Source organism: Salvelinus fontinalis, chromosome 35 (genome assembly GCF_029448725.1).
Source record: "Salvelinus fontinalis isolate EN_2023a chromosome 35, ASM2944872v1, whole genome shotgun sequence".
Lineage (NCBI taxonomy): Eukaryota > Metazoa > Chordata > Actinopteri > Salmoniformes > Salmonidae > Salvelinus > Salvelinus fontinalis.
The window spans coordinates 3,915,489-3,931,721 of NC_074699.1; the positions used below are offsets into that span (position 1 = coordinate 3,915,489).

Below are 16,233 nucleotides of genomic sequence, written 5' to 3' on the forward strand. Positions count from 1 at the left end.
AGATGTTGACATTATTCTCAGCATGCCCTGGTGGATGGAGAGGGTGAACTCTGATCCTGAGAGTGAAACTGATCCTAATCTATTTGACCTACATCCATTACCAAATTGCAATTTTTTATGATAATGATAATACTCAGGAAGTATAGCAGGTTTATACTAATGGGACATAGAGTCCATAGGTGTCGCCTTGAAGACATTTTACTTAGAACGATAGTCACAACCTGAATTTATCCAACAAGATAATGCTAATTTCAGTTTCTTCAGATGGTGCTATAGGGATGGAAAAGGCTATTTCTACCATGCTGACCAATGGGAGTATGCTCAGGGAGTATCTTCTATCAACATGATGATTTTGTTTCATACCGACTTAGACTGCAGAGAATTTCTTAGCGACATTTTAAATGTCTTTTTAAGATGAGAGAAGTCTCAAAATGGAGGATTGTAATAGAATAATTACTATATTGTTTAATACTGTTTATGCATCGAATAGCTATGATGAGTACTCCCCCATCTGTGTCTGTGGGACTGAGTTGGGCCTCTGGGGCTTGAGCTGATAGTTGACTTGGTGATAAAACCTAAAGTCTGCATTCCATAGACAAGATGTGGTGGGTGGAACTGAGATAGAGATAACCTGCAGGAGTAGAACAAAACCCTCATTGTTCCTAATCATCCTGGCACCTGGGCTGGGGGTAAAACAACACCAAGTGCAGATAAGCCACTTTGGGTTCATCTCGTGGTTATGACCAGCCATTATTAAGCATTTTTAGTGTCAGATATATAAGAACCAGGATTCCTCTAGAAGGTATTGTTTGAATAATTGTCCAAGTGTCTCTCAGTATACATGAATTTCCACAACAATACATAGTACTAGTCAAAAGTTGACACGTACTCATTCCAGGGTTTTTCTTCATTTTTACTATTTTCTACATTGTAGAATAATAGTGAAGACATCAAAACTGTGAAATAACACATATGGAATCATGTAGTAAGCAAAAGTGTTAAACCAAAATATACTTATTTGAGATTATTCAAAGTAGCTACCCTTTGCCATGGCATTCTCTCAACCAGCTTTATGAGGTAGTCACCTAGAATGCATTTCAATTAACAAATGTGTCTTAAGTTAATTTGTGGAATTTCTTTCCTTCTTAATACATTTGAGCCAATCAGTTGTGTTGTGACAAGGTAGGGGTGGTATACAGAAGATAGCCCTATTTGGTATAAGACCAAGTCCAAGAACAGCTCAAATAAGCAAAGGGAAATGACTGTCTATCATTACTTTAAGACATGAAGGTCAGTCAACGCAGAAATGTCAAGAACTTCAAAAGTTTCTTCCAGGGTTGTCACAAAAATCAAACGCTATGATGAAACTGGCTCTCACGAGGACCGCCATAGGAAAGGAAGACCCAGAGTTACAGTGGAAAGAAAAAGTATGTGCTGTGCCTTTTTTTCTCCACACAGTGTTGTGTGTTCCTTCCAAACAACTCAAATGTAGTTTCATCTGTCCACAGAATATTTTGCCAGTAGCGCTGTGGAACATCCAGGTGCACTTTTGCAAACTTCAGACGTGCAGCAATGTTTTTTTTGGACAGCAGTTGCTTCTTCCGTGGTGTCCTCCCATGAAAACCATTCTTGTTTAGTGTTTTACATATCGAAAACTCGTCAACAGAGTTGTTAGCCTGTTCCAGAGATTTCTGTAAGTCTTCAGCTGACACTCTAGGATTCTTCTTAACCTCATTGAGCATTCTGAGCTGTGCTCTTGTAGTCATCTTTGCAGGACAGCCACTCCTAGGGAGAGTAGCAACAGTGTTGAACTTTCTACATTTATAGATAATTTGTCTTACCATGGACTGATGAACATCAAGGCTTTTAGAGATACTTTGTAACCCATTCAAGCTTTATGCAAGGCAACAATTCTTAATTTTAGGTCTTCTGAGATATCTTTAGTTCGAGGCATGGTTCACACATCAGGCAATGCCTCTTCTGAATAGCAAATTCAAATTTTGTGAGTATTTTTTTATAGGGCAGGGCAGCGCTAACCAACATCTCCAATCTCATGTCATTGATTGGACTCCAGGTTAGCTGACACCTGACTCCAATTAGCTTTTGGTCATTAGCCTAGGGGTTCACATACTTTTTCCAACCTACACTGTGAATGTTTAAATGATGTAGTCAATATAGACAAGAAAAATACAATAATGTGTGTGTTATTAGTTTAAGCACACTGTGTTGGTCGATTGTTGTGACTTAGATGAAGATCAGATCAAATTTGATGTCCAATGTATGCAGAAATCCAGGGAATTCCAAAGGGTTCACATACTTTTTCTTGCCACTGTAGCAATACGGTCTAGGAAAAGGCGCCAATTCAACAGCGACCACTATCCATTGCGGGAGAAAGTGCATTTGTTATAAAAAATATATATATTAGTGTTGCACCATTGTTCTTATGTAATATAGCCATATACATGTCTTAGACTGATGTACAGTGCCATCCCCACGGCCTTCACAATGGAACAGTCCACTACTGCTTAACTAAAGAAATCTCGGTCGACCAACAGCCTATCGACCAAACTCCTCCCTTGACATAGATCGATCATCTCGAAAACCAAGGCAGATAGCTTGCTGCAGCCCACCACCTACAGTGGCAAACAAATGAACCACTGCCACCTTCAATCCTTAGCCATTCATCCTTGTGCAGTATTAAATACTGTGGAATAGTTACATTTACATTTTAGTCATTTAGCAGACGCTCTTATCCAGAGCGACTTACAGTAGAGTGCATACATTTTATTACATTTTTACATACTGAGACAAGGATATCCCTACCGGCAAAACCCTCCCTGACCCGGACGACGCTATGCCAATTGTGCGTCGCCCCACGGACCTCCCGGTTGCGGCCGGCTGCGACAGAGCCTGGGCGCGAACCCAGCCCAGGCTGGGCGAGAACCCAGAGACTCTGGTGGCGCAGCTAGCACTGCGATGCAGTGCCCTAGACCACTGCGCCACCCGGGAGGTAGTTCCCATGAGTATTAATTAAAATGCCAGTATTCTTCTTCAAAACGCAACATAATTCCCTCTAGAAGTGTAGGCCTATATCAACTTAGAAAATATATCCCAGTTTGAATATTATGACAAGCGGTTAAATCGACCGCATAAAACATTAACACTTGTACATCAGCAGATGTTGCAGCACCGCACCAAAAAACGTGTCCCCGTGCCAACTCAAGGACACCTGTATCGTCTAGCGGGCTGGGTAACAGTTGTGCGATATAGGGAACGTGGGATGGAATGCCTGGTGGTGTTGTGTTGGTCTGTGGACACCGGAAAGATACAAAAGCCCATATTTCTCAGAGGGGTTGTCTTCCCAGCATGAAAATCACATGCAAGTGTAACGGATGTGAAATGGCTAGCTAGTTAGCGGGTGTGCGCTAGTAGCATTTCAATCAGTTACGTCACTTGCTCTGAGACTTAAGTAGTGTTGCCCCTTGCTTTGCAAGAGCCGTGGCTTTTGTGGAGCGATGGGTAACGCTGCTTCGTGGGCGACTGTTGTCGATGTGTGCAGAGGGTCCCTGGTTCGCGCCCGGGTCGGGGCGAGGGGACGGTTTAAAGTTATACTGTTACACAGGCAGACAGACTCACCCAGAAGAGGAAGTTGAATGTGAATAGGAGGTACTTCAGACAGACGGTCCCACATGTTTCCTTCTTCTCGTCGTACGCTGTCGCTGGTGCCCCCATGCTGTCGGAGAAAGAGAGAGGTGGATTTGAAATGTTCAAACAGTTAACCCTGTATCCGTTGCCGTTTCTTTTAGGGCCAGTTTCCCCAGACACGGAATAATCCTATTTTTGCTAATCACAGATCGTTCTGGCAATTCTCAAATAAAAACTTTATTGGAGTAAGGATGTTTAAACATGCTTTTTACATTCGTATCACAAACCATTATTGAGAAAATGCCTTTTTTTGACATATACAGGCCTCCTTTAAGGCCCTATCATCTGTGAACCATACATGGTAGGAACAACATCTTGGTGTCATTATACTCCTTATAGTGTGCTCGAAAATATGGAGTATGTCTATACTATGAAATAAAACATGTTAAATAGATTTATTCAATGTAAAAAATATTAATAGCTCAAAAGTGAACTTTTTGATTTTGCTTATTTTTAGACAATGTTTGGAACAATATAAGTGTGCCTATTAAGCCAACCAAAATCTATTTTGAAATATTTTTAACATATACTGTCCTAATTTTGATGAAATAAATTTCATGGGAAGTTGATGCTTTACTTACAATATTATTTAATAAGACATACAAATATTTGATAATAATATATGAAAAGTCAGCAATGGGCTTTAAACCCATGGGTGTTCCAAATAAGCCCACCTCTTAAATAATCTATTTGAATTCATTTCCAAATGTTCAAATCTTAAACTGACATTTCTTGTGTACAATTAGATTATATTCTAAAGTTAAAACTGATCATGACTTTTATCATGAAAGTAGCACTCATAGCAGGGTCCAAACATATCCACAGAGATCAATGTGAAATTAGGCTTTTGTTCTTGCCAACCAGTACACATCTGATTCAACTAATCATAGACTTCAATCAAGAAATGATCAGTTGAATTGGGTGTTATTGCTTGGTAAAAATAATCTGCAAAAAATTACCTTTCTGGATAAGAAGCCACACACAAAGACCGTAACACACACACATTTCTATGAATTAACTGAGAGCTCATTCACATTTCCTGCACTGCTATTTTTGTTAATTAGTTCAACTTGACTTCCTAAAGCCTATCTGAAGAAAGTTTCAAATTTCCCTCTCTACTGTTGTATTACAAAAGGTAAAAACAGAAATCCCCTGGATGAAGGATGACAATATAACAACGCCCCCCAACCAAAAGTGCATGCGTAGTCACGTAATAGTCATCTTCTCGTCCCTCATTTGTTAGCATTTCTGTCCACCACTTGTAGGTCTTCTATCCCTGATATCCCTGATCTAATTCTTCTCTCTCTGCATCAACTACTACCTGTCCACTCCAAACGTCTTGGAGTACACAAGTTTCTAATTGTTCCTAATCTTGGCAGATGGCTAGATGCATACTATGCATAACTGTAGTTTGTGTTTTAATCAACTTAAATCTTAACAAAAATACATGTATGCTTGTACTAGTAGAAAGAGGAGGAAGGGCGCTACTAAGGTACACAATTGTACATTTTTTAGTAGACAGAAGGCGCTCTTTGGTAAAAGGGGTGAATTGGTCGTCAAAAAGGAGGACCAAGGCACTCTTCATATAATTAAAATGCCTTTATTTGTATGGCATGTTCAATAGAAACAAAGTTTTAAAAATCTGACGCGTTTCGGCTGCACGGCCTTCGTCAGGGAGTACAAAGAAATAATACAATGTCCTCTTTTGAACAGCGTTTCCAATTAGCCCTAACTTGAAGAGGGAGTGGTTAAAATGTTGATTGGACACACCTAGTAAGCAATACTATACACATTAAAAAGTGAAACACTGAAGCTGTTATCATAAAAATACAACTCCAAGCTAGAAGTATCAGGACACTTAGAAAGGTAGTTCTAACCTTAAATATGACTGGGAGAAGTGTCAAGAATAAGAAAGCAATATATTCCATAGTACACTAGAACATAGCAAACCATGAACAACAACAGTCTATACATAGCTGAGGGCAATTGAGCAAAATGTCCACTAGATGACAGCAAATGAACCCATCACAACCCTACAGGAAGGGTGAGAAATCCATACCGTCATTTAAACCAGGGTATTTAGTGGCCTGTAGTTTGTAAATCCAAAACCTTTACCTTTGGTTTAACTGTTTAAGACGGTCCCCTTTTCTAATAGAGGCCGGAACATGATCAATACCCATAGCTTGTAGGGAGGCAGGGTTGCCATGGTGTAAGGACTTGTAGTGCCTTGCCATGGGGTAGTCTTCATTGCCTACCCGTATGGCCTACCCTGTGTTCCGCTAAGCGGTCTTGAAGGCGTCTTGAAGGCGTCTCTTTGTCCGTCCAATGTAGAACACCTTGCACTGTGGACATTCCAATCTATAGATGACATGAGTGGTTTTGCAGTTCATGAAATGCTTGACATAATACTCCATTTTGGAAGCGGTGTCAACAAAATCCTTTTTCTGTGCAATATTTCTGCAATGGTTGCACTGGTAACATTTAAAAGAGCCCTTGGGTTTGTGGTCAAGCCAAGTTTTTTGAGAGTCACCCGGAAGATAACTGTGGAAAAATTTGTCATTTAGGGTAGGACATCTCTTAAAGCTTATGTATGACTGGTGGCTCAGGAAAGACTTGGCGTAGTAGCGTATCACTTTGGATGATTCCCCAATAATTTTTTATGATTATTTTAATGTTCTCTGCTTTCAGTGCTGTATTTTGTAACAAAATACACTGATGTATCACGAGGCACTCCCCTTCGCAACAAGTTCTCTCTGTCAAGTAATCCAGCACTTATACCTGTATCTTTCAGGACCTGAACGCTGTAGCCCCGATTCAAGAAGCGATTCTCCAATTCAGCAGATTTGACACTGTAGTCTGTTTCCTGATCGCAAATTCTGCGGACTCTTTGGAATTGGCCATATGGAATATTCTCTTTTAGCCTTTTGGGGTGAAAGCTGTCTGCCCTCAGAATGGTATTCCCATCTGTAGGCTTCCTAAAGATTGACGTGTGCAAACAACCTTTGTCATTTTTACTAATGTCGAGGTCCAAAAAATGAATGTTATCCTTGCTGTATTCCATAGTTAGTTTGATGTTAGGGTTAATGCTGTTAGGGTATTGGTGGAAGGAAATAAGTTCATCTTCTGAGCCGGACCAAAACAGGCAAACATCAATATAGCGTCCCCACCATATAATCCGGTCAAAGAAATGGCTATTAGAAGGATCCAAAATGAAGTCATTTTCCCATTTACCCAAGTACAAACCAACGTAGGAAGGGCTGTAGCAAGCTCCCATGGCACATCCTTTGACCGTTTAAAAATACGGTCCTGAAAGATAAAGATGTTATGATTAAGAGTCCATTCAGTCAGTGAGACAATGAATTCTGTAGGAGGCATCTCAGTCTCAGGCCGGGTACTCGAGAAATGGTGCATAGCTGCCAAACCTTGTTCATGTTCAATGGTGGTGTATAGAGACTCCACATCCATTGTGACTAAAAAGGAAGTCAAGACAACAGGAAGTAACCACAGTAATTAGTAGCTAGGCTAGTGGTTTCCAATCTCTGCAGTAAAGTAATAGGCGAGTCTCAGTCACTTTAAGGAAGTAAATAAGCAGAATATCTGGCCAAAATGAGGGGCATTGTATCCAGGTGCAATAACGTCCCATTTTTGCTCTTTTCCTGTCCGCGATAGAGCTTTGTGTCAGGCAAAGCTGCAGTCCATCCGACATCTTGATTATGGTGTAGATACGAACTCTGAGGTGATCCAACAGCTGCAGTTGTCCGTGTGCAGTGATCACTTTATTCTTGGGACCGGTTGAAACCGGGTTTTGTTCCCAACTGAATCAATTGATCAGTTCAATAATTGCCTAAATTCAACATGCCTGATCTTCTAGCTCGGTTAAATCAAAAACATGAAGTGCCTGCGGCACTCCAGGACTAGGGTTGCCTACCCGTTCTAGATGGTAGCGGGGTGAAGAGGCTGTAGCTCAGGTGACTGAGGTCCTTGATGATCTTCTTGGCCTTCCTGTGACACCGGTGCCAGACAGGAAGCTCTCAATGGTGCATCTGTAGAAGTTAGAGGCCAAGCAGAATTTCTTCAGCCTCCTGAGATGTGAAGGGACCATTTCAGGTCATCAGATATGTCCATGCCAAGGAACTTGAAGCTTTGACCCTCTCCATTGCGGCCCAGTCGATGTCGAGAGTGCACTCTCTGCTGTCTTCTGTAGTCCACGATCAGCTTGTTTGTTTTGTTGAGGGAGCGGTCATTTTCTTGGCACCAATCCGCCAGGGCTCTCACCTCCTCCCTGTAGGCTGTCACTCGAACAGGGAGTACAGGACAGGGCTGAGCACACACCCCTGTGTGGCCCCAGTGTTGAGGATCAGCGTGGTGGAGGTGTTGTTGGCTACCTTCACCCCTTGGGGTCGGCCCGTCAGGAAGTCCAGGACCCAGCTGAACAGGGAGGGGTTCAGACCCAGGGCCCTGCGCTTAGTGATGAGCTTGGAGGGAGGCTGAGCTATAGTCAATAAACAGCATTCTTACATACAGATGAAGTCGGAAGTTTACATACACCTTAGCCAAATACATTTAAACTCAGTTTTTCACAATTCCTGACATTTAATCCTAGTAAAAATTCCATGTCTTAGGTCAGTTAGGATCACCACTATTTTAAGAATGTGAAATGTCAGAATAATGGTTGAGAATTATTTATTTAAGCTTTTATTTCTTTCATCACATTCCCAGTGGGTCAGAAGTTAACATACACTCAATTAGTATTTGGTAGCATTGCCTTTAAATTGTTTCACTTGGGTCAAACATTTCGTGTAGCCTTCCACAAGCTTCCCACAATAAGTTGGGTGAATTTAAGGCCCACTCCTCCTAACAGAGCTAGTGTAACTGAGTCAGGTTTGTAGGCCTCCTTGCTCACACATGCTATTTCAGTTCTGCCCACACATTTTCTATAGGATTGAGGTCAGAGTTTTGTTATGGCCACTCCAAAACTTTGTTGTCCTTAAGCCATTTTGCCACAACTTTGGAAGTATGCTTGGGGTCATTGTCTATTTGGAAGACCCATTTGCGACCAAGCTTTAACTTCCTGACTGATGTCTTGAGATGTTGCTTCAATATATTTACATAATTTTCCTCCCTCATGACGCCATCTATTTTGTAAAGTGCACCAGTCCCACCTGCAGCAAAGCACCCCCACAACATGATGCTGCCACCCCCGTGCTTCACGGTTGGGAGGGTGTTCTTCAGCTTGCAAGCCTCCCCCTTTTTCCTCCAAGCATAATGATGGTCATTATGGCCAAACAGTTATATTTTTGTTTCATCAGACCAGAGGACATTTCTCAAAAAAGTATGATCTTTGTCCCCATGTGCAGTTGCAACCCGTAGTCTTGATTTTTTTATTGGCGGTTTTGGAGCAGTGGCTTCTTCCTTGCTGAGCGGCCTTTCAGGTTATGTCGATATAGGACTTGTTTTACTGTGGATATAGATACTTTTGTACCTGTTTCCTCCAGCATCTTCACAAGGTCCTTTGCTGCTGTTCTGGGATTATTTAGCACTTTCCGCACCAAAGTACATTCATCTCTAGGATGAGCGGTATGATGGCTGCGTGCTCCCATGGTGTTTATACTTGTGTACTATTGTTTGTACAGATGAACGTGGTACCTTCAGGCGTTTGGAAATTGCTCCCAAGGATGAACCAGACTTGTGGAGGTCTACAATTTTTTCTCTGAGGTCTTGGCTGGTTTCTTTTTATTTTCCCATGATGTCAAGCAAAGAGGAACTGAGTTTGAAGGTAGGCCTTGAAATACATGCACAGTTACACCTCCAATTGCCTCAAATGATGTCAATTAGCCTATCAGAAGCTTCTAAAGCCATGACATAATTTTCTGGAATTTTTCAAGCTGTTTAAAGGCACAGTCAACTTAGTGTATGTAAACTTCTGACCCACTGGAATTGTGATACAGTGAATTATAAGTGAAATAATCTGTCTGTAAACAATTGTTGGAAAAATTACTTGTGTCATGCACAAAGTAGATGTCCTAACCGACTTGCCAAAACCATAGTTTGTTAACAAGAAATGTGTGGAGTGGTTGAAAAAACAAGTTTTAATGACGTTGGATTGACCATACAGCACCTTTAACTCATCAGTCACGTCCAGACCTGCCCTCCCCTCTTCCTCCGTCTGTCTCTCCCACACACACACAGGCCGTACCAGAGTGTACTAATCTAATCTTTCTGTGATAGTAAGAGCCTTATCTACACCACTCGTGCACACACACACACACGACAGCCTTCTCGAGCCTACTAACAGGCTACTGCCGACCAGCATAGGGAAGAGAGGACAAAGCAAACAACAGCTGTGGAATGAAGACGCATTTGCATTGTGCTGTAGTGAACTGTTTGAACGGGCTTATATTCACTATAACACATCAGCATCATGCACTCAGAGTGCATACTTAATTCATGTGACCAATAATATATTTGGATTGACTTCATTAAAAAGGTCATATCTATAACAATATCTCTCTATATAGGAGATCGAAAGTTGGCCTGAACATATATAGTCAACACCCCAATGAGTTACACGCTGAGTCACTGAGTTCATTCGTGTCTGTGGATGCCCTTTCCGGTGGGTTGAGGAGCATAAAACCAGTGAGATCATACAGAGTTTATATCCACAGGCCAAAGGAGGGCATGGTCAACAAAAAAGACGGTAAAGTAAAAATTGTCACACATGGCCCACAAAAATGATGTGGGCATGACTAGGACTTGCTGACACTAACATTCCTATTACACTTGTGTGTCTCCAAAAACAAAATGTTAAACGTACAGTAGCCAAAGCTATTTCTGGTGGAATAACTTTTCTGGCATCTAATATAGAGAACTCCATATCCAGCAGCTCATTAAGTAAGCACACCGTGCTTACATTTGGCATTAGCAGACAATGTAGGTTACGTCATCAAGCGTTCATGGTTTTATAGTGTGTGTAGGCCTATATTTGTGTGGGGGTCTGTCGACTGAACCTGCCCGGTGTCTGTTGACCATCTGTTAGGGTGGACCCCTTTAGTGTGTCCCTGTCGATTAAATTCAAACAAACCTTTGACAGGAACTCATCCTTGTATTATGTACATCAATGGGGCAGCTGAGTAAAGAAAACGAATGTGTACAGGAGGAGCACAATACACTAAAGAGGTCCAACTTAAATTCCTAATCTGAGACATACAAAATCAAAGGCTCTTTCAATACACAGGGTTCAACACTGAAAACGTACATGGATGTTCACATTTTGAACACTGAAATCCCCTTTTTCCTTCAATCTTAATTGAGTCGCCTACTGCTCAATACAAGACCGCTGACAAGCAGAAATACCCCAGACATACCACGCCTGTATGAAATAGGCTCACAACTTAACCCCAATGAGTAATCACTGACTTGTCTCCTGTGCATGACAGATCGTTCAAGTATTTGAAGGCCTTAAACCCTTCCAGTTCCAGACATGTTAAGGACTTGACAGAAGAAACCATGTTCCTTCACATTCGTATACTTTTACATTGGCTATAGGCCTACACGTGTTTAGTCAAACTATTATTCATTAGATTAATGATGAATAAAATCCATTATAATAATTAATACATAGGTTTTGGGGTATTTTGCAAATGACTGGCATATTAAGAAATGGCGCTGAAGGAGATGACTGCCGTTTTACGATCCCGTAACCAATTGTGCTATTGTGTATGTTTTTTTGCGTTATTTGTAACTTATTTTATACATAATGTTTCTGCCACCGTGTCTTATGACCGAAAAGAGCTTCTAGAAATCAGAACAGCGAGCAACATTCACGCGGCCGCAGGGCCAGACGGATTACCAGGATGTGTACTCCGAGCATGCGCTGACCAACTGGCAAGTGTCTTCACTGACATTTTCAACGTCTCCCTGTCTGAGTCTGTAATACAAAACATGTTTCAAGCAGACCACCATAGTGTTCTTGGGCACAGGGACTAAGGTAACATGCCTAAATGACTACCGACCCGTAGCACTCACGTCTGTAACCATGAAGTGCTTTGAAAGGCTGGTCATGGCTCACAACACCATCATCCCAGAAACCCTAGACCCACTCCAATTTGCATACCGCCCCAACAGATCCACAGATGATGCTATCTCTATTTCACTTCACACTGCCCTTACACACCTGGACAAAAGGAACACCTATGTGAGAATGCTATTCATTGACTACAGCTCAGCGTTTAACACCTTAGTGCCCTCAAAGCTCATCACTAAGCGAAGGACCCTGGGACTAAACACCTCCCTTTGCCACTGGATACTGGACTTCCTGACGGGCCGCCCCCAGGTGGTAAGGGTAGGTAACAACACATCCGCCACACTGATCCTCAACACAGGAGCCCCACATGGCTGTGTGCTCAGTCCCCTCCTGTACTCCCTGATTACTCATGACTGCACGGCCAGGCACGACTCCAACACTATCATTAAGTTTGCAGATGACACAACAGTGGGAGGCCTGATCACCGACAACGACGAGACAGCCTATGGGGAGGAGGTCAGAGACCTAACCGTGTGATGCAAGGACAACAACCTCTCCCTCAACGTGATCAAGACTACGGAGATGATTATGGACTACAGGAAAAGGAGGACCGAGCACACCCCCATTCTCATTGACAGGGCTGTAGTGGAGCAGGTTGAGAGCTTCAAGTCCCTTGATGTCCACATCACCAACAATCTAACATGGTCCAAGCACACCAAGACAGTCGTGAAGAGGGCACAACAAAACGTATTCCCCCTCAAGAGACTGAAAAGATTCAGCATGGGTCCTCAGATCCTCAAAAGGTTCTACAGCTGCACCATCGAGAGCATCCTGACTGCTTGGTATGGCAACTGCTCATTCAAATGTATTTGTTAAGCCACATTGTACTCCTGAACTAATTTTAACTTGCCTAAACAAAGGGGCTGAAAACTTACACAACGACTATATTTTAGTTATGAATTGTGTATTTACCCCCCCAACAAACAAAAACATCTTACACTTTGACATTACAGTGTTTTGTGTAGATTTGTAACACATTAAAATGTAACGAATTCCAAAACGTGTGAATACTTTTTCAGGGCACTGTATGTGTGACCATATACAAAATGTGAGCAAGGTTTGAAATGATTTAACGTTTTAGTCAAATATTATATCCGTTTGTGCTTCTTGCGGTCAATTTGCAGTCTACGAACTATTTACAACTATATGTTCCGCCCATAGAGGAGGGAGTAAAATGTAGGCAAGCAAACTTTTCATGACGAAGTTTGTAAAGAGATTTATTTATAGACTAATACACTTAAAACAAATAGCCACACCGAAAACTGCAGAGATTACTAGCGCCTCCCCTGCGATCAAACCGCCAGAAAAATAAAAAATATATATATAACGCAGCCTAACGTGATCATTGACAGCTGCCTTGAAGGACACACACAAAATGCTTTCTGCTACTAAGATCAGTGACATGTAGGCTAAACTGACAACGGAGTGAAGAGCGGAAATCTCCACTAACAAGCAAGTCTGACAGGGGGAGATTTAGTTGATGATCCCTGTTCTAAATAATTTTTGGCGTACCTAATCACAGCAGTTGACTGCGTATCTCCGATTCACAAATAATATATAATTGCTGTGTTCCTGTGAGCTAACATAGCCTACATGCTAGCTAGACAACAATCACTTTGCCGCAGTAATACGTTCAAATTGACATTTAAACCCTGCTTGGTATCACTAAAATAAGAAAATGAATAGGTTGCCTTATAATCCAAAACGGAACGTTTAAATGAACTTTTCTGTGAATTGCAACATTGTGGCTGTCGAACATGTTAATGTTCTACAAAGTAACACGCTTGAGGCTGCTGCTCCGTACCTACCTGCGGCTGTGTTGTCACAAGTATCAAGGCGTTGATGTATCCAAAATAATAGATAGAGACGTTTCAAACTCTATTTTTCAGGGATTCCTTCAATTGTCCAAACCAAAGAGGGGAAGGGCAAAATGCTAAACTTGTGATTAGCTAGTCCACTGGAGTCTGTGACTGTACAGTAGGTCGTGTCGACTCCACCCCAATCACCTTGCTTTTTTTCTGCCCTGAGGCAGTTATGTTCCTGGTTGCTGCTTTGCGAACGGGAAACGGATTTGCGCTAAGAGTCAGAGTTTTTAAACGTATGCCAAACAAAAAAATATTGATTTCAAAGTTTACCAAACCATAGGCTACAACTCTATGCACAAGGACTATTTTTAATAATGTTCACTGTAAATGTTAGTCAAACATATTTACTGGAAGAGCTGTGTACTCCATTCTGTGTGTTCCAGTTTTTTCTGAAAACTCTGTTAAATATCTGCTCTGAATTATGATTCAAGGATGTCTGCGGGAAGAGTGGGATGTCCGCTGGCTATGACATGACACATTGACTTTGAAAAAATCTATTTTGCGTATTGAACTATAGTAAGTGTACTGGATTTTCACCAAGTAACATAATTGAGGTAACTGAATTTCATCATGGGTCCCTGATTTATACTACACAGAAATGCATAGTTATGAATGTCATTCTCTTCATGGTGATGTATCCTAAATAGGTACACAAAGGTAAAAATATGCAATATCCTCCTTTGCATTTTTGGGTATTATTCTACACACTGGCTATTATTTTAATGAGCTCTGCCCCCAAACAATACCAAATTTGGTTGGTCTGGTTCGGACCAAATTTGAACCAATCATAGACATCTATGTTTCACAAGTTTGGACATCCAAGTACAGCAAAGTAGAGTACAGTGTGTCTCTTCATAAACACATTGTGAAAGAAATCACAACCTTTTGTTCACCTGATATAGTATACCTCATGGTAAGCTGCAGACCCTTTAATCTACCAAGAGAGTTGTCATCCATATTCATCACGGCTGTATACATCCCTCCACAAGCCAACACCACTTTGGCACTCAACAAACTGTATAAACAAACAAGAAACCGCTCACCCAATACAGTACATTATAGTGTACTCAACTCCAGTGTGCTCTGCTGTGTACTGTACTGAACTCTACTTCGTAGTACTTTACTGTACTGTGCTGTCCAAACTTGTGAATCCAACTGTGGTTTGTGACTACTATGATTTCCCATTGTAGCCAATTTAACTGCAGATACAGATTTTTATCTGGGATACAGGGAAAATTGGATTACCGATTTGGTTTGAGTTTTAATCACTAATTAATTTATAAACTAAATTGGATCAGTAAAAACACCATAACTAATTGATAGTTATACCTTTACTTGTTATTTCTGTGAACTTTCATTATCCTGTTTTTAATTTTTTATAAATTTGCAAAAATGTATAAACCAGATTTTGCTCTGTCATTATGGGGTATTGGGTGTAGATTGATGAGGGGGAAAAACGGACATTTTAAAATAAAGCTGTATTGTAACAAAATGTGGAAAAAGGGAAGGGGTTTGAATAGTTTCCGAATGCAATGTATATACTTTTTCTGGTAGATGTTTTCTAAGACCCCGTTTCCATCTGTTTGACCGGGAATCAAAGCCTTTGCTTATTCCACATTTTTAGCATGGAAAATGGTTGAAAAATGTATTTTCCTTAATTATTTAATGATATAGACTCGTAGCCTTCATTTGACACCCAAATTTGACATGCTCCTATGAACTTCACATGTTGGTGCTAATGGGTCATTTTACATGGAAATTACTTGCTACTAATTTATGATCTTTCAAAAAGGTAACAAAATATGATATACTAAAAGTAAGCAGGCAAAGACAAAATACATTTATGTCAATCGAAAAAGCATATGCACCTAACCATATAAAGAAAATGATATAAGCGGGTATGGGAGCCAACAGTTGGAGCAGAGTATGATGGCATCTTCATAATTATTGGGACTGACCTTGTGCACATTCTTTTTTCTTTAGGCTGACATCCCATATCATATCAATATGCTCTATGTTAATTTAATTTCAAAAGAGACAGATTGACTGTTTGTTTTATTGTAAAATTAGACTGACTTGAAATGGGGTAACATATTGCCTATGTGCAACAATGTTTGAACGCTGTACACAGCCTACGAATCGTCAAGTCTAAACGTTGTATTGCCACTAGATGGCAATGGTTTACATTTGGGTCGGTTTCATGTTATGCATTACCGTAGTATTGTAAATAGGGTCGGCTATATATGCAAAGTTACTGTCAGCGTCATCTGAAATGTGAGGATATTACGTTTTAGATATTCGCAAACAGACCTTAAAATACCACATCACATTTGAAAACCCCATGAAGATACCCTTTTATTTATCTTACTTTAATTTGGATCTATTAAATGATAATAGCCCAATTGTTCCTGTTGCAATACAAAAGAGTCGTTGAAGTAGGGCATAGGCTGTTTTCATATTACATTTGGAGCGCAATATGTTTGCAATAGAAAAAGGCTGCAGAGGTTTGTTCCATAGTACAAAAATTCACGCCCTTCTATTATGGGTGTAGCGCGGAAAAAACCTGTCACCAAGGGAGAC

The 16,233-nt window shown here is 40.9% G+C and overlaps 1 protein-coding gene across 1 annotated transcript in view; it reads right to left on the bottom strand.

Moving 5' to 3' along the window:
• The window catches only part of LOC129834262 (CD151 antigen-like), a 42,537-nt gene extending 28,700 nt beyond the window's left edge, over positions 1-13,837 (bottom strand). The window contains exons 1-2 of the mRNA XM_055899101.1: positions 13,597-13,837; positions 3,637-3,733 (exon numbers count right to left, since the gene is read on the bottom strand). Coding sequence (XP_055755076.1) covers positions 3,637-3,732 — 96 coding nt within the window. The 5' untranslated portion in view covers position 3,733; positions 13,597-13,837. The remainder of the gene's footprint in view (positions 1-3,636; positions 3,734-13,596) is intronic.
• Between the last annotated feature and the right edge of the window lie 2,396 nt (positions 13,838-16,233).